General features: G+C 37.2%; 1 protein-coding gene and 1 pseudogene across 7 annotated transcripts in view; one reads left to right on the forward strand and one right to left on the reverse strand.

Moving 5' to 3' along the window:
* The window catches only part of SLC39A10 (solute carrier family 39 member 10), a 165792-nt gene that overhangs the window by 25737 nt on the left and 116744 nt on the right, over positions 1-23311 (reverse strand). For all 7 annotated transcript variants that reach the window (XM_032292582.1, XM_032292581.1, XM_032292586.1 and 4 more), the window contains 2 exons: positions 6437-6606; positions 4395-4583 (listed from right to left, as the gene is read on the reverse strand). In XM_032292582.1, coding sequence (XP_032148473.1) covers positions 4395-4583; positions 6437-6606 — 359 coding nt within the window. The remainder of the gene's footprint in view (positions 1-4394; positions 4584-6436; positions 6607-23311) is intronic.
* On the forward strand, positions 9089-10040 carry LOC116560996 (annotated as a pseudogene).

Genomic DNA, 23311 nt, shown 5'->3' on the forward strand with positions numbered 1-23311 from the left:
ATAACAGACCACTGTACAATCAAATTAGAACACAGAATTCAGAAACTAACTTAGAACCACACAACTTCATGGAAACTGAAGAACTGGGTCCTGAATGTTGACTGGATAAACAACAAAATGAAGGAAGAAATAAAGATGTTCTTCGAAACCAATGAGAATGAAGACCCAACATACCAGAATCTCTGGGACACATCTAAAACAGTGGCTAGAGGAAAATTTATAGCAATAAATGCCCACATGAAAAGCAAGGCATGATCTAAAAATTGATACCCTATCGTCAAAATTGGAAGAGCTAGAGGAGCAAGATAAAAAACACTCAAAAGCTAGCAGGAGACAAGAAATAACTAAGATCAGAGCAGAACTGAAGGCGAGAGAGAGAGACAAAAATAAAAACCCTTAAAAAAAAAATCAATAAATCCAAGAGCTGGTTTTTCAAAAGGATCAACAAAATAGACAACTAGCCAGTGTAATAAAAAAGGAAAGAGAATAATCAAATAGATGCAATAAAAAACGATAGAGGGGATGTCACCATAGATTCCACAGAAATACAAACCACCATCAGAGATTACTACAAACAACACTGCACATAAACTAGTAAGCCTGGAAGAAATGGATAAATACCTAGACACTTGCATTCTCCCAAGCCTAAACCAGGAAGAAGTCGAAACCCAGAATAGACCAATAAGAAGGGCTGAAGTTGAGGCAGCAATTAATAGCCTACCAACCAAAAAAACCCAGGTCCAGACAAGTTCACAGCCGAATTCTACCAGACATACAAAGAGGAGCTGGTACCACTCCCTCTGAAACTATTCCAAACAATCCAAAAAGAGGGAATCCTCCCCAAATCATTTTAGGAGACCAACATCATCCTGATACCAAAACCTGGTAGAGACACAACGAGAAAAGAAAACTTCAGGCCAATATCCATGATGAACATTGATGCAAAAATCTTCAATAAAATACTGGCAAACCACATGCAACCGTACATCAAAAAGCTTATCCATTACGATCAAGTAGGCTTCATCCCAGGAATGAAAGGCTGGTTCAACATACGCAAGCCTATAAATGTAATTCACCACATAAACAGAACCAAAGACAAAACCACATGATTATCTCAACAGGTGCAGAGAAGGCCTTTGACAAAATTCAACAGCCCTTTATGCTAAAAACCCTCAATAAACTAGGTATTGATGGAACATATCTTAAAACAATAAAACCTAAATATGCCAAACCCAGAGCCAATATCATACTGAATGGGCAAAAACTAGAAGCATTTCCTTTGAAATCTGGCACTAGGCAAGGATGCCCTCTCTCACCACTCCTATTCAATATAGTATTGGAAATTCTAGCCAGAGCAATCAGGCAAGAAAAAGAAATAAAGGACATTCAATTAGGAAAAGAGGAAGTCAAATTGTCTATATTTGCAGATGACATGACTGCATATTTAGAAGACCCCATCGTCTCAGCCCCAAATCTCCTGAAACTGATAAGCAAGTTCAGCAAAGTCTCAGGATACAAAATCAATGTGCAAAAATCACAAGCATTCCTATACACCAATAACAGACTTAAAGAGAGCCAAATCAAGAACAAACTTCCATTCACAATTGCCACAAAGAGAATAAAATACTTAGGAATACAACTAACAAGGAATGTAAAGGACCTCTTCAAGGAGAACTACAAGCCACTGCTCAGTGAAATAAGAGAGGACACAAACAGATGGAGAAACAGTCCATGTTCATGGTTAGGAAGAATCAATATCGTGAAAATGGACATACTGCCCAAAGTAATTTACAGATTCAATGCTATCCCCATTAAGCTACCAATGACCTTCTTCACAGAACTGGAAAAAACCACCTTAAACTTCATATGGAACCAAAAGAGAGCCCACATAGCCAAGTCAATTCTAAGCAAAAAGAACAAAGCCGGAGGCATCACACTACTGGACTTCAAACTATACTACAAGGCTACAGTAATCAAAACAGCATGGTACTGGTACCAAATCAGAGATATAGACCAATGGAACAGAACAGAGGTCTTGGAGGTAACGCAACATATCTACAACCATTTGATCTTTGACAAACCAGACAAAAACAAACAATGGGGAAAGGATTCCCTGTTCAATAAATGGTGTTGGGAAAGCTGGCTTGCCACATGCAGAAAGCAGAAACTGGACCCCTTCCTGACACCTTACACTAAAATTAACTCCAGATGGATTAAAGACTTAAGCATAAGACCTAACACCATAAAAACCCTAGAAGAAAATCTAGGCAAAACCATTCAGGACATAGGTGTAGGCAAGGACTTCATGACCAAAACACCAAAAGCATTGGCAACAAAAGCCAAAATAGACAAATGGGACCTAATCAAACTCCACAGCTGCACCGCAAAAGAAACAGTCATTAGAGCGAATCAGCAACCAACAGAATGGGAAAAAATTTTTGCAGTTTACCCATCTGACAAAGGGCTGATATCCAGAATTTACAAAGAACTAAAACAGTTTTACAAGAAAAAAACAAGCCCATTCAAAAGTGGGCAAAGGACATGAACAGACACTTTACAAAAGAAGACATACATGAGGCCAACAAACATATGAAAAAATGCTCATCATCACTGGTCATCAGAGAAATGCAAATCAAAACTACACTGAGATACCATCTCACGCCAGTTAGAATGGCGATCATTAAAAAATCTGGAGACAACAGATGCTGGAGAGGATGTGGAGAAATAGGAACACTACTGCACTGTTGGTGGGAGTGTAAATTAGTTCAACCATTGTGGAAGACAGTGTGGCAATTCCTGAAGGACCTAGAAATAGAAATTCCATTTGACCCAACAATCCCATTACTGGGTATATATCCAAAGGATTACAAATCGTTCTTTTATTAGGACACATGCACACGAATGTTCATTGCAGCACTGTTTACAATAGCGAAGACCTGGAACCAACCCAAATGCCCATCGACGATAGACTGGATAGGGAAAATGCGGCACATATACACCATGGAATATTATGCAGCCATGAAAAACAATGAGTTTGGGTCCTTTGTAGGGACATAGATGAACCTGGAAACCATCATTCTCAGCAAACTGACAGAAGAGCAGAAGATCAAACACTGCATGTTCTCACTCATAGGCGGGTGTTGAACAATGAGAACACATGGACACAGGGAGGGGAGCACTACACATTGGGGTCAGCTGGGGGGAAATAGGGGAGGGACGGTGGGGGGTGGGGAGCTGGGGAGAGAGAGCAAGGGGAGTGATGCCAGATGTAGGTGACGGGGAAGAAGGCAGCAAAGCACACTGCCATATGTGCACCTATGCAACAATCTTGCATGCTCTTCACATGTACCCCCAAACCTAAAATGCAATAAAATAAATGGGGAAAAAATATTATAAGAAACAAAAAACTTGTTTATCTGAAATGTTTCAAAATCTGAAACTTGAGTACTGACAAGATGGTCAATGGGAATGCTCACTGGAACATTTCAGATGTTAGATTTTCACATTAGAGATGTTAACTGGTAATTCTAAAATTTATTTACAGACTTTGCAATACCTAATTTATTGTAGTGGCAAACTTTTAAATACTTGTATGTCTTTCATCTGATCAACTAAGAAGTCTTGATTATCTCATCTAAATTCCCTTAATCATTTTTTCTTCCCCTATTTCTTCTGCCATAACCCTCTCAAGCCCCACTACCTCTTTTGAATTACTCCTTCAGTAATCTACTTAGCCAACTCTTGTTTCCCTCCAGCCCCTTAGGCGTTAGCACTTTGGGAGGCTTAAGGCAGGTGGATCACTTGAAGCCAGGAGTTCAAGACCACCCTGGCCAAGATGGCGAAACATCATCTCTACTAAACATACAAAAATTAGCTGGGCGTGGAGATGTCTGCCTGTAGTCCCACCTACTCTGGAGGCAGGGGCAGAAGAATTACTTGAACCCAAGAGACGGAGGTTGCAGTGAGCGGAGATCGTGTTACTGCATTCTAGCCTGGGCAACAGAGCGAGTCTCTGTCTCAGAAATACATACATCCATACATCCATAAAAGTTAGCTGGGCATGGTGGCATGTGCCTATGGTCCCAGCGACTCGGGAGGCTGGTGCAAAAGGATAACCTGAACCCAAGAGGTCAAGGTTGCAGTGAGCCATGATTACAAGATTGCACTCCAGCCTGGGTGACAGAGGGAAACCCTGTCTCAAAAAAACCAACAACAACAACAACTACTACACGTTTAATTTTTAGAAAATCAAAGTCAGCTTTTTACCCTAAAGATTTGTTGTTACAAAACTGAGACAATACAAACCAACATCATAATTAAGGAAAGCACATACCCAGAAAAAGATCATTTTTGTTGTGTGTTTTATGGCATAAAGTGAAATAAAAAATACTTACTCTTTGCTGTTTGTAGTGCTTAAACATTCTAATGCAGTGTTCAATAATAAATAGCAAGTAAATGCCTCCTAGAGCAACAAGTCCTTTCAATACAGCATCATATTCTTCCAAAAACTTCTTAGATTCATGTCCATGAGAATGTCCATGCCCATGTGCATGTTGGTGACTGTGATCATGTCCACCCTGAGACTATGAAGAACAAATAAAACTTCTAAACAAGTAACTGAAATGCTATTTAAAATTTTGAGATTATAATCTCCGTAAGAACACAGAAAAAAATATCTTTCAAGTATTAAAGTGCTCCCCTAGATATTATCTCACTTAAAGTAGTCTTCCATTTAATTTGCTTTACTCAGTTGTCTGAAATATACATCTTACAGTAACTCAAAGACCACCAACTCACATGCCTAAAGAGTAAGATACACTCTATAGTGAGAGAATCAAGCCAGAAGTAATAATAGGGAGTGATTGGTTCTTTGTAAATTGAACACAATCTACTTAAATGCCAAATATTTAGTAAAACACAAATTAATTCACAAGCAGGTCACTTGTGAGTCTCTATAATCTAATTCTTTCTTAAACTGATTATATATATATTTTTGTTTTATCTTTTAAGTTCAGGCATACAAGTTCAAGTTTGTTACTGTTTGCACAAGTTGACACTGCCAACTTGTGTCATGGTGGGGTTGTTGTACAGAGTATTTGATAAATTTCTTCTCTTACAAATTATTTCAGAGGTGTAAGATTGCTATCTCTGCATACAGTATGGAAAGCTAGCAATAGGGTATCCTTAAATAATGTAATTTTCTACATTTTAAAGCTTTAGCAAGCATAAATGTATAGAAATGGTTATGTTTCAACATTATGAAATGTACAAGTATCACAACAATAATCTTATAGAATGTAAGTTAAGTAACTGCACTTAATTATCTTTCTTCGTTCTAACATTTATTTGTATTCTTTTCCTGTTAACTAATGGCCAACCAAAGAGATGTCTAAACCTCTCAGAGGATATCAGACCCCATTCAAAAAGATAACAGCTATGTTTAGTTAACCTTTCTTAATAGAAAAGCAAGTTAAACAGCACTTAACTACTGTTCTCACTTCAATTACTCTTACTAGGCCCAGTTCTAAAAAAAACTGTTGCCATTCTTGATGGCTAGAAGAAATGGTGAAACAAAAATTCATGTTCACAGTCTTAAGATTCATTAACTCGTTTATTTAAAAAAAAAACTTTTTTTTTTTTTTTTTTTTTTTTTTTACAGCCACACATTGCTGTAGATACTAAATCTGGAATTCTCAACCAAGAGTGCAGAAGAGGTATACACAACACACAAATACAATCCTTCAAATACTCAATACTTCAATTTTATATTTGGAAGAGAAAAAAAATCCCCATTGCATTCATAATTTGAAGTAAAAATGGTAACAGTGAATCAAATACTCTTAGCTGGTGACGGAAAGCTATCTACCTAACTACTGATAAGTTATAAACAGCAACTTTTAAAAAGTTTGATAAGCATGGTACTAGGAATATGGGCTTGTGATCATATAATTAGAACCGACCCCAAAGAGAAAAAAAAGAAGTTGTATGCCGGGTGAAAAGATAAATGCTCCCATGTATCAACAGCTAAGTGTAAAACAGCTCACTGAGTATATCTGCCTACTCCTGCTCAAAGATGCTGATGGCATACTGGCTATAGGCATAATCATTACAACATATCTTACGCATTTCTCTTAAAGGCTTATTTGATATGCTACACAGTTTTTAAAAACACCATTCACTGTTGCTAATATTGCAAATTTTAATCCAATGAGTTTTTTTTTTAAAAGAATACTGAAAGCAAAGTTGACCTAATGATTCAATTTATTTAAAAAATATTGGTATTAAAACTCTGAAAATGGAAAAAAAATACTTCATCCTATAAGCAAATAAAACAATACAAATACTAGATTACTGTGCTATAGCTTGCTAATGAAGGACTCTTTCGTCTTAAATATTTTTATTTTAAGTGTTTTAAATGATTAAAAACATTTCTTACATGGGGCAGTAGATGAAGAAGGGCGTCTCCACTCATTGTTCCTACAGCTAGTGCAACAAGGAATGTGAGAAGGAACTTGAAGCATCCTTGGTTAATGATAGGAACCAAGATCACGCCTAGCAAGGAAAGCAGGCTAATGACAGTGATAGAAATGATACCACAAATCCAGGCTGTAGAAAAGAAATTTAGAGTCAACATTAGTATAACAATTTAAACCAACAGACTACCAAGAAGAATGAAAACATAACAAATGAATCACAGAAGGTAGACTATTTTACCCAGATTATGAAAGCTTTACAGCATTGTTGAAAAACAAAACCAAAATCTGACATATAACCAACTTGAATACTTTTAAAAAGAATTAAGAAACTCAGATCACGTTATAAATAGTAGCTTCAATGGCCCACGATATTAGAACCAGTGACTTAAAATGACTGAAGGCTGTAATTCACTTAATAGCTAGACTATAAATAAAAATTTCCCAAAGTCTAGGCAGAGCCACAGTAATAAAGCTGTTTATTTAAAGAATATAATTACAGAACTCACCTGAGAACATTAAAAAAGCTAAGTATCTATTTAATGTATCATAATCTTTGTAAATCTTTCTAATAGTTTAAGAAACATAACATAACCCCAAATGGAAATACATTCACATGATGAGATGTCTTATTATTGGGAGCATTATTGTTACAAAGGTTAATTCAGTCCTATTTTTCATGATTTTTCTCTACACCTGGTTCCAAACTCCCATTCCTCTAATTTGGGTTTCCATAAAATTTACCACTTAAAAAAAGGTCACTATATGATTTTAACTGGCTCAGAACACAAGAGCAATGTTTTCACAATATGACTTAAAGAAAAACAGGTGTGGTGGGGAAGGGGAAGTCTGTATACATGTCTTTATCTACATTATTCACAAACAATCTACATCATTCACAAACAAGACATTACAAATATAAGCCAGTGGTTTGGGGATTGGACATTTTCATTATAATAATTTCCTTTACTTAAGTCCTAAAATGAAATAGAAATGTCATTAATACTTAAAATTATGCTTAAGATTTACAGAAAATCTCATTTAAGAGCAATAATTTTAATCTAAAACACTATTTCTCAAATCAAATCTAAGGACTATATATCTGCTGAAGGATTTTATATAAGTGTGATAAATGAACATAGAAAAAATGTATATTATCAAAATAACTTAAAATTTTCAAAAACAAGGAAAAGTAAAGATAGGGAGGTGATACTAACTGACCCACTACATGCTGAACTTCATCAATAAAACTGTTTTATCCAATGGGCATTGTATTCACAATATCCAATTATGTTAACACTATAGCCAATACTCATTAGCTCAGTTATCTCACAGAATTAAAACAATGGACAATCTATCACTAATAGAAGCTCTGTGGCTTACCCTGTATCTTAAAAGGGTAAGATAAGGGTAATTACATTATGTAATTCCTATCACATAAATATAGGTAAACTAAGAGGCGAAAGAAGATTCAAACACAACCAATATTAGAGGGCTGAAGATCTCGACCCATTAGACTTGGATTCAGTGGCTTCAATTCTTGCAAGGATTTTGGAGTAAGGTAGGAGTAGGAACTCAATTATTGAGGCATGAGGGTCATATTTATTACAAAAATAATATATCCTGGTTAGTGGAAAGAAAGGATGAGGGGGATTGCGACCTTGGCACAATGGCTCAGGCTTGTAAGCAGCACCTTGGGGGGCCGAGGCAGGCGGATAGCTTTAGTCCAGGAGCTGGGAGACCAGCCTGGGCAACACGATGAAACCCAGTATTGACCAAATAATACAAAAATTAGCTGGGCGCGGTGGCACAGACCTGTAGCCCCAGCTACTTGGGAGGCTGAGGCAGAAGGATCGCGGGAGTGCTGAGGCAGCAGGATCGTTTGAGCCTAGGCAGTAGAGGTTGCAGTGGGCTGAGATTGCACCACTGCAGTCCAGCCTGGGTGACAATGTGAGACCCTAAGTCAAAAAAAAGGGTGGAGAAGTGGGCAGTGATTGCTCTAACTATTGCTGGGATGAAAAATGACAGGGAACTGAAGTCAAAAACCTTATTCTAGAAAGAAAAAATATGTTCAACTAAGGTTTACAGGCTAACTTAATGATCACCAAACTGTTGTTCTCCCATGGAACTTATTTTTCCTGTCTGTCCCTTGTTCACAGACAGGGAAAATAAAATCCGTGGGAGAACTTAATGAAATAAGTCAAAGAAGTGGTCACAGGTATAAATTTTAGACATGAGGAGCCAATAGTTATTGGCCAGCTAAATCAAAAACGGTTTGTCAAAACTACTGCAGCTTTTTAGATCCAATCATATCAAGGAAAAAAAATTGAGATAAAAGGGATGGGTAACTTAAAATAACTATATGGGACAAAGTGAGTTGGTAACAAAAGCATTAACCTGATGATAAACTGTATCTTACACAGTAAGTATAACTCTCCCTTTACAAATATATTTTTCCTTATTAGTTTGGCAATAATCTAATATAGAAGCAATCCAAGCATCAACCTAAAAGCAACTTCAATTAAGAACTTGAAAATAGCTTTTCTCGCCAGTCATCCTCATGGAAGTGACATCATCTTTTACCCCTGCGTGGCAATCCCTGACGCACCACAGTGATGCCCAGGGAAGACAGGGCAACCTAGAAGTCCAACTACTTCCTTAAGATCATCCAACTATTGGATGATTATTGGAAATGCTTCATCGTGGGAGCAGACAATGTGGACTCCAAGCAGATGCAGCGATCCGCATGTCCCTCCGCGGGAAGGCCATGGTGCTGATGGGCAAGAACATCATGATGCGCAAGGCCATCTGAGAGCACCTGGAAAACAACCCAGATCTGGAGAAATTGCTGCCTCATATCCGGGGGAATGTGGGCTTTGTGTTCACCAAGGAGGAACTCACTGGGATCAGGGACATGCTGCTGGCCAATAAGGTCCCAGCTGCCACCCGTGCTGGTGCCATTGTCCCATGTGAAGTCACTGTGCCAGCCCAGAACACTGATCTGGGGCCCGAGAAGACCTCCTTTTCCAGGCTTTAGGTATCACCACTAAAATCTCCAGGGGCACCATTGAAATCCTGAGTGATGTGGAGCTGATCAAGACTGGAGACAAAGTGGGAGCCAGTGAAGCCACGCTGCTGAACATGCTCAACATCTCTCCCTTCTCCTTTGGGCTGGTCATCCAGCAGGTGTTCGACAATGGCAGCATCTACAACCCTGAAGTGCTTGACATCACAGAGGAAATTCTGCACTCTCACTTCCTGGAGTGCATCCGCAATGTTGCCAGTGTCTGTCTGCAGACTGGCTACCCAACTGTTGCATCAGTGCCCTATTCTATCATCAATGGGTACAAATGAGTCCTGGCCTTGTCTCTGTAAACTGACTACATGTTCCCACTTGCTGAAAAGGTCAAGGCCTTCTTGGCTGATCTATCTGCCTTTGCAGCGGCTATCCCTGTGGCTGCTGCCACGACGGCTGCTCCTGCTGCTGCTGCAGCCCCAGCTAAGGTTGAAGCCAAGAAAGAGTCAGAGGAGTCGGATGAGGATATGGGATTTGGTCTCTCTGACTAATCACCAAAAAGCAACCAACTTAGCCAGCTTTATTTGCAAAACAAGGAAATAAAGGCTTCTTCAAAAACTCAAAAAACAACTCTATGCACACAAACTAGTAAACCTGGAAGAAATGGACAAATACCTAGACACTTGCATTCTCCCAAGCCTAAACCAGGAAGAAGTCAAAACCCTGAATAGACCAATAACAAGGGCTGAAGTTGAGGTGGCAATTAATAGCCTACCAACCAAAAAAAAGCCCAGGTCCAGATAGGTTCACAGCCAAATTCTACCAGACAAACAAAGAGGAGCTGGTACCATTCCTTCTGAAACTACTACTAACAATCAAAAAAGAGGGAATCCTTCCCAAATCATTTTATTACACCAACATCATCCTGATACCAACACCCGGCAGAGACTCAACAAAAAAAAGAAAACTTCAGGCCAATATCCATGATGAACATAGATGCAAAAATCTTCAATAAAATACTGGCAAACAGATTGCAACGGCACATCAAAAAGCTTATCCATCATGATCAAGTAGTCTGCATCCCAGGGATGGAAGGCTGATTCAACATACGGAAGTGTACAAACGTAATTCACCACATAAACAGAACCAAAGACAAAAACCACATGATTATCTCAATAGATGCAGGGAAGGCCTTTGACAAAATTCAGTAGCCCTTTATGCTAAAAATCCTCAATAAACTAGGTATTGATGGAACATATCTCAAAATAATAAAAGCTATTTATGACAAACCCACAGCTATTATCATACTGAATGGGCAAAAACTGGAAACATTCCCTTTGAAATCTGGCACTAGATAAGGATGCCCTTTCTCACCACCCCTATTCCATATATTCCATGGAATAGGAGTGGTGAGAGAGGCAATCAGGCAAGAAAAAGAAATAAAGGGTATTCAATTAGGAAAGAAGGAAGTCAAATTGTCTCTATTTGCAGATGACATGACTGTATATTTAGAAGACCCCACTGTCTCAGCCCAAAATCTCCTGAAACTGATAAGCAACTTCAGCAAAGTCTGAGGATACAAAATCAATGTGTAAAAATCACAAGCATTCCTATACACCAATAACAGAATTAAAGAGAGCCAAATAAAAAGCGAACTGTCATTCACAACTGCTACAAAGAGAGTAAAATACCTAGGAATACAACTAACAAGGAACGTAAAGGACCTCTTCAAGGAGAACTACAAGCCACTGCTCAACGAAATAAGAGAGGACACAAACAGATGGAGAAACATTCCAAGCTCGTGGTTAGAAGAATCAATATCATGAAAATGGCCATACTGCCCAAAGTAATTTACAGATTCAACACTATCCCCATCAAGCTACCAATGACCTTCTTCACAGAACTGGAAAAAACCACCTTAAACTTCATATGGAACCAAAAGAGAGCCTGCATAGCCAAGTCAATTCTAAGCAAAAAGAACAAAGCAGGAGGCATCACACTACCTGACTTCAAACTATACTACAGCCTACAGTAATCAAAACAGCATGGTACTGGTACCAAATCAGAGATATAGTCCAATGGAACAGAACAGACGCCTTGGAGGCAACACCACACGTCTACAACCATCTGATCTTTGACAAACCTGACAAAAACAAGCAATGAGGAAAGGATTCCCTGTTTAATAAATGGTGTTGGGAAAACTGGCTAGCCTTGTACAGAAAGCAGAAACTGGACCCTTTCCTGATGCCTTACAGTAAAATTAACTCCAGATGGATTAAAGACTTAAGCATAAGACCTAACCCCACAAAAACCCTAGAAGAAAATCTAGGCAAAACCATTCAGGACATAGGCATAGGTAAGGACTTCATGACTAAAACACCAAAAGCATTGGCAACAAAAGCCAAAATAGACAAATGGGACCTAATCAAACTCCACAGCTTCTGCACAGCAAAAGAAACAGTCATTAGAGTGAATCAGCAACCAACAGAATGGGAAAAAATTTTTGCAATCTACCCATCAGACAAAGTGCTAATATCCAGAATCTACAAAGAACTAAAACAGATTTACAAGAAAAAAACAAGCCCATTCAAAAGTGTGAAAAGGGTATGAACAGACACATTACAAAAGCAGACACATATGAGGCCAACAAAATATGAAAAAATGCTCATCATTACTGGTCATTAGAGATATGCAAATCAAAACTACATTGAGATTCCATCTCACACCAGTTAGAATAGTGATCATTAAAAAATCTGGAGACAACAGATGCTGGAGAGGATGTGGAGAAATAGAAACACTTTTACACTGTTGGTGGGAATATAAATTAGGTCAACCATTATGAAAGACAGTATGGTGACTCCTCAAGGACCTAGAATCAGAAATTTGATTTGGCCCAGCAATCCCATTACTGGGTATATACCCAAAGGATTATAAATCATTCTATTACAAGGACACATGCATATGAATGCACTGCAGCACTGTTTACAATAGCAAAGACTTGGAACCAACCCAAATGCCCATCAATGACAGACTGAACAGGGAAAATGTGGCACATATTCACCATGGAATACTATGCAGCCATAAAAAATGATGAGTTCATCTCCTTTGTAGATACATGGATAAACCTGGAAACCATCATTCTCAGCAAACTGACACAAGAACAGAAAACCAAACCCTGCATGTTCTCACTCATAGGTGGGTGTTGAACAATGAGAACACATGGACACAGGGAAGGGAACATCACACACTGGGGTTTGCTGTGTGTCGGGGGGTGAAATAGGGGAGGGACAGCAGGGGTTGGGAAGTTGGGGAGGGATAACATGGGGAGAAATGCCAGATATAGGTGATGGGGAGGAAGGCAGCAAACCACACTGCCATGTGTGTACCTATGCAACAATCTTACATGTTCTTCACATGTACCCCTAAAATGCAATTTAAAAAAAAGAAAGAACTTGAAAATGTGCACTCAACAACTTGGAAAAACGAGCAATTTATACTCTAAGATACTCTAGGAGAAAAAATAAACTGTATATACTAATGTAAATATATGTGAATGGAGACTGACAAAACTACAGACGAAACCCCAAATACACAAGATATACAGAGTAAACACACTTGATAACCCTTCAAAATTATTAGAAATTTTTATTAATCAGAATTATTTTAGCCAAGAATGCACTAAAATAGTCACCAAAATTACCCAATAAAAATGTTTATCTTAATGGCTGAGGGGTCCTGGCTTATGCCTATAACCCAAGCAATTTGAAAAGTCGAGGCAGGCAGACTGAGCTCAGGAGCTCAAGATCAGCCTGGGCAATGTGGCAAAACCCCATCTCTACAAAAAACACAGGAATCAGCCAGGCGTGGTGGCATGTGCCTGTAGTCTAAGTTCCTCATGAAGCTGAGGTGAGAGGATAGCGTAAGCCTGGGAGGCAGAGGTTGCAGTGAGCCAAGATTGTGCCACTGCACTCCAGCCTGGGTGACAGAGCTAGACCCTGTCTCACAGAAAAGAGTTATTTTGTGGAATAGTGTTTTGATGAAAAGAAAAATTTAAATAATAAATAATCTCTGTAATACTTTGAACATTTTAAAGTACTGTACTCATATTCAGAAATATTTTTCTATTTCTTTTAGAGGAAATATGTATAGTATGCTTGCTATATAAAATATTTTAAAGACTACCTTAAAAAGATTTTTAACTGACTAAAAAAAGACCTACATTCTCAGACTAAAATTGGTCCTACATCTTTTGGTAACTTTGTTTTTGCATATAAAACATAGAGAGCACAACTGGAAATATTATAACATAGTTAATTACTCCAGATATACATTGCCTTGACAGAGTTGAAAATTTAAAAAATATTTTCAAAGATGCCAATTATTCTGCCCCTTTAAAAAGAGAATTGTTCTCAATTATTTGCTTATCAGTAGTTATTTGAGCTGGCCACATACTAGCTATTGTCTTATTACACTGCTAGAAAAACTTTAATAATCTATACTAGCATTTCTCAAACTGAGCTCATTAGTTCTATGAGATGGGGGTATTTCAAAGGGGAGGGAGGAGAAATTTAATAATCAAGTAAGTTTTGGTAATGCTGAATTACACAGGTTCCTTCAGAGCCTCTAACAGTTTAAGAAGCAATGTGAATCTCTGAAAGGCGAATACAATATGCAGCATTTTCCCAAATTATCTGATCACGGAATCTATTAGCAAAGGAAAAGATCTTCAAAAAGTTCATGGAAAATGCATATTTAAAAAAATCGATTTTACTTGTGCCCTAATTGAAAAGGACCAACAATTAACAGCACAAACAATACTGAACACCACAGATATCTTAACTGGTTAAGCTAATACAATTCTGACAGAAAAATTAAAGTTGAACAAACTTTCCACTCAACTGGTGCCAAAGCTGCTGCGCCCAGGTCAGCTGTAGACAAGAGAAGAACTTTCCATGGAAATTTTAAACAAGTGGGAGCAGGATCCTGAAGTATTTCTTTGAAGAATTGAAGAAGGAAATGAAACATGGCCTTACTAGTATGATCCTGTAATTAATGCCAGTGAACTGTATACTTAAAAATGGTTAAAGGAGGAAGATTATGGGAAGACTGTGGAGTAGGAAGCACCAGAAATCTGTATGCCCCCTAGACTATACATGAACTGACAAAATCTGTCTGATGTTAACTACTTTGCAACTCTGTAGTCTATTGAAGGCTTGCAACTTCTAGGGGAAAGCTCTATGGTAATGTGTGGTTAATTTTGATCAATTTCAGCTCTTAGCTTAGTGGCAGCTACCCAACTTCAATCTTTAGTCCTTTGAAAGGAAGCTGTGCGTGGTGTCCTGGATCAATCTACAGGACCCTATAATTATAGAAGCGAGAGTAGACAAAATTGATTTTGTTCCCCAAATATTGAGGACGTGTACTCTGATTACTGATTCTGATCACAGGAGTACAGATGAAGAGACAGGTGGCCATGTTGCTGTACCTCTCCTCATTTTGCAAGTGTCTCTCCTGGCTAAAGTGATTTTCAAGGAAGTTAAAAGGCCAGCACCACTTTTTCTCCCTTCTTTTTTCCCTTTTGGGAGTCAGACAACAAATATTGGAAAATTCAAAAATAACTGCATATTTGGAGAAAATCAGAAAAGAATCTGGCATGCCTAGGGAAAGGAACAGGCTCAGAAAGGACCTGTGAAAACAGGCTAGGTGTAGTAACTCACACACGTAATCCTAGCATTTTGGGAGGCTGCGATGGGAGGATCTGAGCCCAGGAGTTTGAGACTAGCCTGGGCAACGTGACAAAAACCATCTGTACTAAAAATACAAAAACTAACTGGGCAAAGCAGCATGTGCCTGTAGTTCCAGCTACTCCGGAGGTTGAGGCTGGAGGATCACCTGAGCCCAGAAGGTTGAGGCTGCAGTGAGCCATGATGATGCCACTGCACTCCAGCCTGGGTGAAAAAGTGAGACCCTATCTCAAAAAAAAAACCCCCCCAAAACTGTGAAAATCTTATGTTTATACCAGAGAGAGAGCATAAAACAATAACCTTTCTCCCCCAAAATTAATAACAAACAAAAACAATTTAACAAAAAAATAGCAAACCCTGGGGAAAGGGACAAATCTGACTTCCAGGGTCCAGTTTTCAAAAAAATCAGAAAGCATACAAAGAAACAGAAAAACAAGGCACAAAAGAAAAAAAATAAATCACAGAAACTGTCCCTGAGAAAGACCTACTGGCAGATCTATTAGACAATGACTTTAAAACAACTGTCTTAAGGATCCTAAAAAGAGTCAAGAAAATAATCTATAAGCAAATTGGAAATATCAATAAAGGAGTAGAAAAACTAAAAATAAATCAAAAAGAAACTCTGGAACTGCAAAGTACAATAACAAAAATGAAAAATTCACTAGAGAGATTCAAAGGCAGATTTCAGCAGGCTAAAGTACCAGTGGACTTGAAAACAGGACAATGGAAATTACTGATTTTGAAGAACAGAAAGAAAAAATATTGACTAAAAATGAACAGAGTCTATGGGACCTGGAGGGGTACCACCAAGCAGACCAACATCCATATACACTGCAGAAGTCAAGTAAGATGAAGCCAGGGGTGGGGGCAGCAAGAATATTTTAAGGAATAATGGCTAAAAATTTCCCAAATTTGATGAAGGACATCAACAAAAACATCCAAGAAACTAAATGAATTTCAGTAAGAGGAACTCAAAAGAGACCCACACCAAGACACATTATAATCAAATTCTGGAAAAACAAAGAGAGAATCTTGAAAGTTGTAAGAGAAGTAACTTGTCACGTACAAGAAACTCTCAATAAAATTATAAGCAGATTTCTCAATAGAAACTTTGCGAGTCAGAAGGCAATAGGCTGGTATATTCAAAGTCCTAAAAGAAAAAACAAAATTGTCAACCAATAATTTTATATCCTGTAAAACTGACATTCAAAAGTGAGGGAGAAACTGACATTCCCAAATAAACAAAAGCAAAAGGAGTTTGTTACCACTAGACCTGCCCTGTAAGAAATATTCAAGAGAGTGCTTCAAGAGGAAAGGACACTCAACAGTAACCTGAAAGGTAAGGAGATGAAGTTGTAAAGGAGCAGAATTTTTGTATGCTATTGAAGTTAAAATGATATAAAATTAGACTTTTAACTTTAGGCTGCTAAATGTAATCTCCATAATAACTACAAGAAAACAACTATAAAATATGCATAAAAGGAAATGAAAAAGGAATCTAACCATTTCACTGCCAAAAAAGTCAACCAAACACAATAGAAGGCATTAGCAGAAGAAATGAACGACAAAAAAAGCCTTAAGGCATATAGAAAAACATAGCAAAATGACAGAAGTCCTTCCTTATCAGTAATTATTTTAAATGTAAATGGATTAAACTCTCCAATCAATTAACAGAAATTGGCAGAATGAATAAAAACACGATTCAACAAGAGACTCACTTTACGTCAAAGACACAAACAGGTTGAACGTGAAAAGATGGAAAACAATATTCCATTAAAATAGTAACCAAAAGAAAGCAGGGGTGTTTATACTAATATCAAAGTAGACTTTTAAATCAAAAAAAGTTACAAGAAACAAGGAAGGACAGTGATAAAATAATTATAAATATTTATGTACCTAAAAATGGAATATCAAAATATATGAAACAAAAACTGTCACAATTGAAGGGAAAAGTAACCAATTCTACCATAATAGTTGGAGACCTCAGTACTCTATTTTCAATAATGAATAAAATAGCCATCCAGCAGACAGGCAAGGAAACAGAGGACTTAACACAATAAACCAACGAATCTAATATACATATAAGGAACACTATCCAAAACAGCACCAGAAACATTCTTCAGTGCACATGGAACATTTTCCAGGATAGACCAAGTATTATGTCACAAATTAAGTCTCAACAGATAAATTTAATACAAAGTGTCCTTCTCCTACCATAATGGAATAGTTAGAAATCAACTATAGAAGTAAAACTGGAAAATTCACAAATTTATGGAAATTAAACAACACATTACTAACAACTGGATCAAAGAAGAAATTATAAGGGACACTACAAAATACTCAGAAACAAATGAAAACAAAACCACAACCAAAACGTATGGGATACATCTGAAGCAGTGCTAAGGGGGAAAAAAAAGATACTTATTAACATTCACATGGAAAAATATGATCTCAAACCAAAAACTTAACATTATACTTAAGGGACTAGAAAAAAAAAAAAAAGAACAAAAACAAAGTAAGCCAAGACCAGCAGAAGAAAGAATATAATAAAGAGTGGAGCAGAGGTAAATGAAATAGGAGAAACACAAAGAAAATCAATGAAGCCTATAGTTGATTCTTGGAAAAGATAATAAAATTGACAAACCTTAAACTAGATTGCCTAAGAAAAAGAGAAGATACAAATCACTAAATTCAGAAATAAAAGTGGGGATGTTACCACCGATTACAAAGAAATAAAAAGGATTATAATAGAATACGACGAATAGCTGTAAACCGACAAACTGGATAACCTATATGAATGAACAAATTTCTTGCAACACAAAACCTACCAAGACTAACTAATGAAAAAAACAGAAAATGTGAATAGACTATAACTGGTAAGATTGAATGAGAAATCAAAAATCTCCCAACAAAGCAAAGTCCTGGACCTGATAACTTCTACCTAACATTTAAAAGAAAACTAATACCAATCCTTCTCAAACCAAAAAAAAAAAAAAAAAAACAAAGAGGAGGTAACGCTTTCTAACTCATTCTATGAGGCCAATATTACCCTGATACTAAAGGTATCAGAAAAAGACTCTACAAGAAATGAAAACTACAGACCAATATCCCTTATGAGCACAGATGTAAAAATTCTCAAAGGAAAAAAACTCGCAAACAAAATCCAGCAGCATATTAAAAGGATTATACAACGTACTAAGTGGGGTTTATTCCTGGAATGCAAGAAAAGTTCAACATACAGAAATTGATATATACCATATTAACAGAATAAAGAAAAAACCCACATAATCATAAATGAGCAGAAAAAGCACATGACAAAATTCAATATACTTTCATGATCAAAAGACTCAACAAACTAGGAATAGAAAGAAACAACCTCACATAATAAAAGCCATATATGAAAAACTCACAGCAAACATCATATTCAATGGCGAAAGACAAAGCCTTTCATCTAAGACAGGAACAAAGCAAGGATGCCTGCTTTCATCACTTCTATTCAACACAGTATTGGAAGTTCTAGCCAAACAATTAGGCAAGAAAAAAATTAAAAACATCCAATTTGGAACGGAATAAGTAAAATTACATCTGTTTGCAGCTGATTTGATCTTACATGTAGAAAATTCTAAAAATTCCACACAAGTACTTGATTTTTCAGGTAACCTGCTTGGCCCTCTTCCAATTGTACTCTAGTTTCTCTAATAAACTCTCACTTTGCTTAAAATAAATTCTCCACTGTGTTTAAAAACAATTTTTTTCACACCAAAAAGTATTAGAATGAATTCAGCAAAATAGTGGGATACAAAGTTAACACACACAAATCAGTTGCATTTCTATATATACTATCAATGAACAATCTGAAAAGGAAATTATGAAAACAGTGCCACTTACAATAGCATCAAAAAGAACAAAATAATTAACTAAGGAGATACAAGACTTGTACAATGAAAACTATAAAACATTCTGAATGGTGTGAGATGGCATCTCATTGTGGTTTTGATTTTCATTTCTCTAATAATCAGTAATGCTGAGCTTTTTTTCATAGGCTTGTTGGCTGCACATATGCCTTTTTTTTTTTTAAAGTGTTTATTCATGTCCTTTGCCCACTTTTTAATAGGGTTGTTTTTTCTTGTAAATTTGTTTAAATTCCTTGTAGATGCTGGATATTAGACCTTCGTCAGTTGCATAAATTTGCAAAAATTTTCTCCCATTCTGTAGGTTGTTTGTTTACTCATGGACATATAGAGGCGAACAACAGACACTGGGGCCTATTCCATGGTAGAGGTGGGGAGGGACAGCATCACGAAAAATAATTAATGGGCACTAGGAATACCTGGGTGACAAATCTGTACAACAAAATCCTATGACACAAGTTTACCTATATAACAAACCTGCACATGTAACCCTGAACTTAAAAGTTAAATTTTAAAAAAGAGTGAAAAAGAAAACTACAAAACATTGCTGAAAGAAATTAAAGAAGGCAAATAAATGAAAACATACCCCATGTTCACGGATTGGAAGCCTTAATACAGTCATCATTTGGTCTCTGCAGAAATTAGTTCCAGTACCACCCACCCCTAACCCCCGGCAGATACCAAAACTGTGGATGCTCAAATGCCTTATGTAATACAGCATAATAATTGCATTTAATCTAGCACATCCTCTCTTATATTTTAAATCATTACTAAATTATAGTTGACCATTGACCAACATGGGTTTGAACTGCGTGGTTCCACTTAATGCACGGATTTTTTTCTGCTTCAGCCACTCCTGAGACAGTTAAGACCAATGGATCCCTCCCTCTTCCTCAGTCTACTCAACATGAAGATGATGAGAATGAAGACCTTTATCATGATTCACTTTCATTTAATGAACAGTTAATATAAGTAATGCATAAAAAATCCTAAAGATTCCACACAGGCACTTGATGTTTCAAGTCACCTGCTTGGCCCTCTTCCAAGTGTGCTCTACTTTCTCCAATAAACTGTCATTTTGCTTAAAATAAATTCTGTGCTGTGTATCCTTACATTATAACTAATAATAAATCCTACATAAATTTCTTATGTATTTTCTTAATATATATTATTTTCTCTAGCTTACTTTGTTCTAAGAATATACACTATATAATAGATAATCTGTTGACATAAATTACCCCATTTCTTGCTTTCACTCAATAAAACCCTGCTTTACTCACCATTCAAACCCCATCTGTGAGCCTAAATTTTCATGGCAGAGGAAAAACAAGAATCTTGTTTTTAGCTGAATTAAAGAAAAGTCTTGCAACAAAAGAACACAATCTCTTGGGAGCTCTATAGCCCCACCCACCGCCTGATCCTCCCTATACAACCAGGGAGGATGCACTCTTGAAAGCGCCACATCCCGGCTGGAGACCAACCAACACAAAACCAGAGCACTAAACAAAAATACAACCAAGGACCTTCAGAGTCCACTTCATTCCCCTGCTACCTCCAAAAGAACAGGTGCTGGTATCCACAGCTGACAGACCTGAAGACAGATCACACCACAGGTCTCTTTGCAGACACTCCCAGTACCAGCCTGGAGCCCAGTAGCTCCGCTGGATGGCTGGACCCAGAAGAGCAAAAACAATCCTGTAGAGTTCAGGTCTCCCCTAGGGAAAGGGGGAGAACACACCAAGGGAGCACCCAGTGGGACAAAATAATCTGAACAGCAGACCTTGAGTTTTGACTTTAATACTCCACTGACAGCACTAGACAAGTCATCAAGACAGAAAGTCAACAAAGAAACAATGAACTTAAACTATACCCTAAAACAAATGGATGTAAGAGATATTTACATTTTACCCAACAACTGCAGAATGTACATTCTATGCATCAGCACATCAAACAACCTCCAAGATAGATGACAGGGCACAAAACAAGTCTCAGTAAATTTAAGGAAACAGAAATTGTATCAAGTACTGTCTCAGACCACAATGGAATAAAATTGGAAATCAACAGCAAAAAGAACCCTTAAGGCCATCAAAACAAAAGGAAATTAAATATCCTGCTCCTGAATGATCACTGTGTCAACCATGAAATCAAGATGAAATTTAAAAAATTATTTGAACTGAATGATAACAGTGATGCAACCTATCAAAACTTCTACGATACAGCAAAAGCAGTGCTAAGAGAAAAAATCATAGCATTAAATGCCTATTACATCAAAAAGTCTGAGAGCACAAATACAAAATCTAAGGTCACACCTCACAGAACTGGAGAGGCAAGAACAATCCAAACCCAAACCCAGCAGAAGAAAAGAAATAACAAAGATGAGAGTAGAAATAAATGAAATTGAAACAAACAAACACACACCAATACCAAACATAAATGAAACAAAGGCTGGTTTTTTGAAAACATAAAACTGATAGACCATTAGTGAGATTAACCAAGAAAAGAGAGAAGATCAAATAAGCTCACTTAGACATGAAGCAGAAGATATTACTGCTGATGCCACAGAAATACAAAAGATTATTCAAGGCTACTATGAACACCTTTATGCACATAAAGCAGAACACCTAGAGCAGACGGATAAATTCCTGGAAATATACAACTCCCCTATATTAAATCAGAAAAATATAGAAATACACTAATAACAAGCAGCGAGATTGAAACGGCCAACAAAAAAGTCCAGGACTAGATGGATTCACAGCTGAAGTCTATTAGACATTCAAAGAATTGGTATCAATCCTACAGACACTATTCCTCAGGACACAGAAGGAGGGAATCCTCCCTAAATCATTCTATGAAGCAAGTATCACCCTAATACCAAAACCAGGTCAGGACATAACAAGAAAAGAAATCTACACACCAATATCCTTGATGACCATAGATGCAAAAATCCTCAACAAAATACTAGTGAACCAAATCCAATAGCTTATCAAAAAGGTAATTCACCATGATCGAGCAGGTTTCATATCAGGGATGCAGGAATGGTTTAACATCTGCAAGTCAATAAATGTGATACAGCACATAAATAGAATGAAAAACAAAATCACATTATCATCTCACAAGAGATGTAGAAAAAGCATTTCACAAAATCCACCATACTTTTATGATTAAAACCCTCAGCGATTTTGCTGAGAAGGGACATAACTTAAGGTAATAAAAGCCATCTATGACAAACCCACAGCTAATATTAGACTAAATGGGGAAAAGTTGAAAGCATTCCCAAAAAGTGAAACAAGACAAGAATGCCACTTTCACCACTTCTATTCAACACAGTACAGGAAGTCCCAGCCAGAGCAATCATAGAAGAGAAGGGAATCAAGGGCACCCAAATTAGTAAAGAGGAAGTCAAACTGTCACTGTTGATACGATTGTATACCTAGAAAACCCTAAAGACTCATCCAAAAAGCTCCCAGAACTAGTAAATGAATTCAGCAAAGTTTGAGGATACAAAATTTATATGCATAAATCAGTAGGTTTGCTACCAACAGCAACCAAGCTGAGAATCAAATCAAGAACGCAACCCCTTTTATAATAGCTACAAATAAAATAAAATAAAAAACTTATGAATATACCTATCCAAGTAGGTTAAAAATCTCTGTAAGGAAAACTCTAAAACACTGCTGAAAGAAGTCACAGATGACATAAACAAATGGAAACACATCCCATGCTCATGGATGGGTAGAATCAATTGTGAAACTGACCATACTGCCAAAAGCCATCTACAGATTCAATGCAATTCCCATCAAAACAGCATCATCATTCTTCACAGAACTAGAAAAAAAAATCTTAAATTCATATGGAACCAAAAAAGAGCCTGCATAGCAAATGCAAGACTAAGCAACAAATCTGGAGGCATCACATTACCTGACTTCAAACTATCCTAGAAGGCCACTGTCACCAAAACAGCATGGTACTGGTATAAAAAGAGTCACATAGACCAAGGGAACAAAATTAGAACCCAGAAATAAAGCCAGATACTTACAGCCAACTGATCTTCAACAAAGCCAACAAAAACATAAAGTGGGGAAAGGACAGCCTATTCAACAAATGGTGCTGGGATAATTGGTAAGCCACATGTAGAAGAATAAAACTGGATCTTCTGCTCTCACCTTA

The sequence above is a fragment of the Sapajus apella genome, unplaced genomic scaffold, assembly GCF_009761245.1.
Source record: "Sapajus apella isolate SASKATOON/1434 unplaced genomic scaffold, GSC_monkey_1.0 scaffold28, whole genome shotgun sequence".
NCBI classification, from domain to species: Eukaryota; Metazoa; Chordata; class Mammalia; order Primates; family Cebidae; genus Sapajus; species Sapajus apella.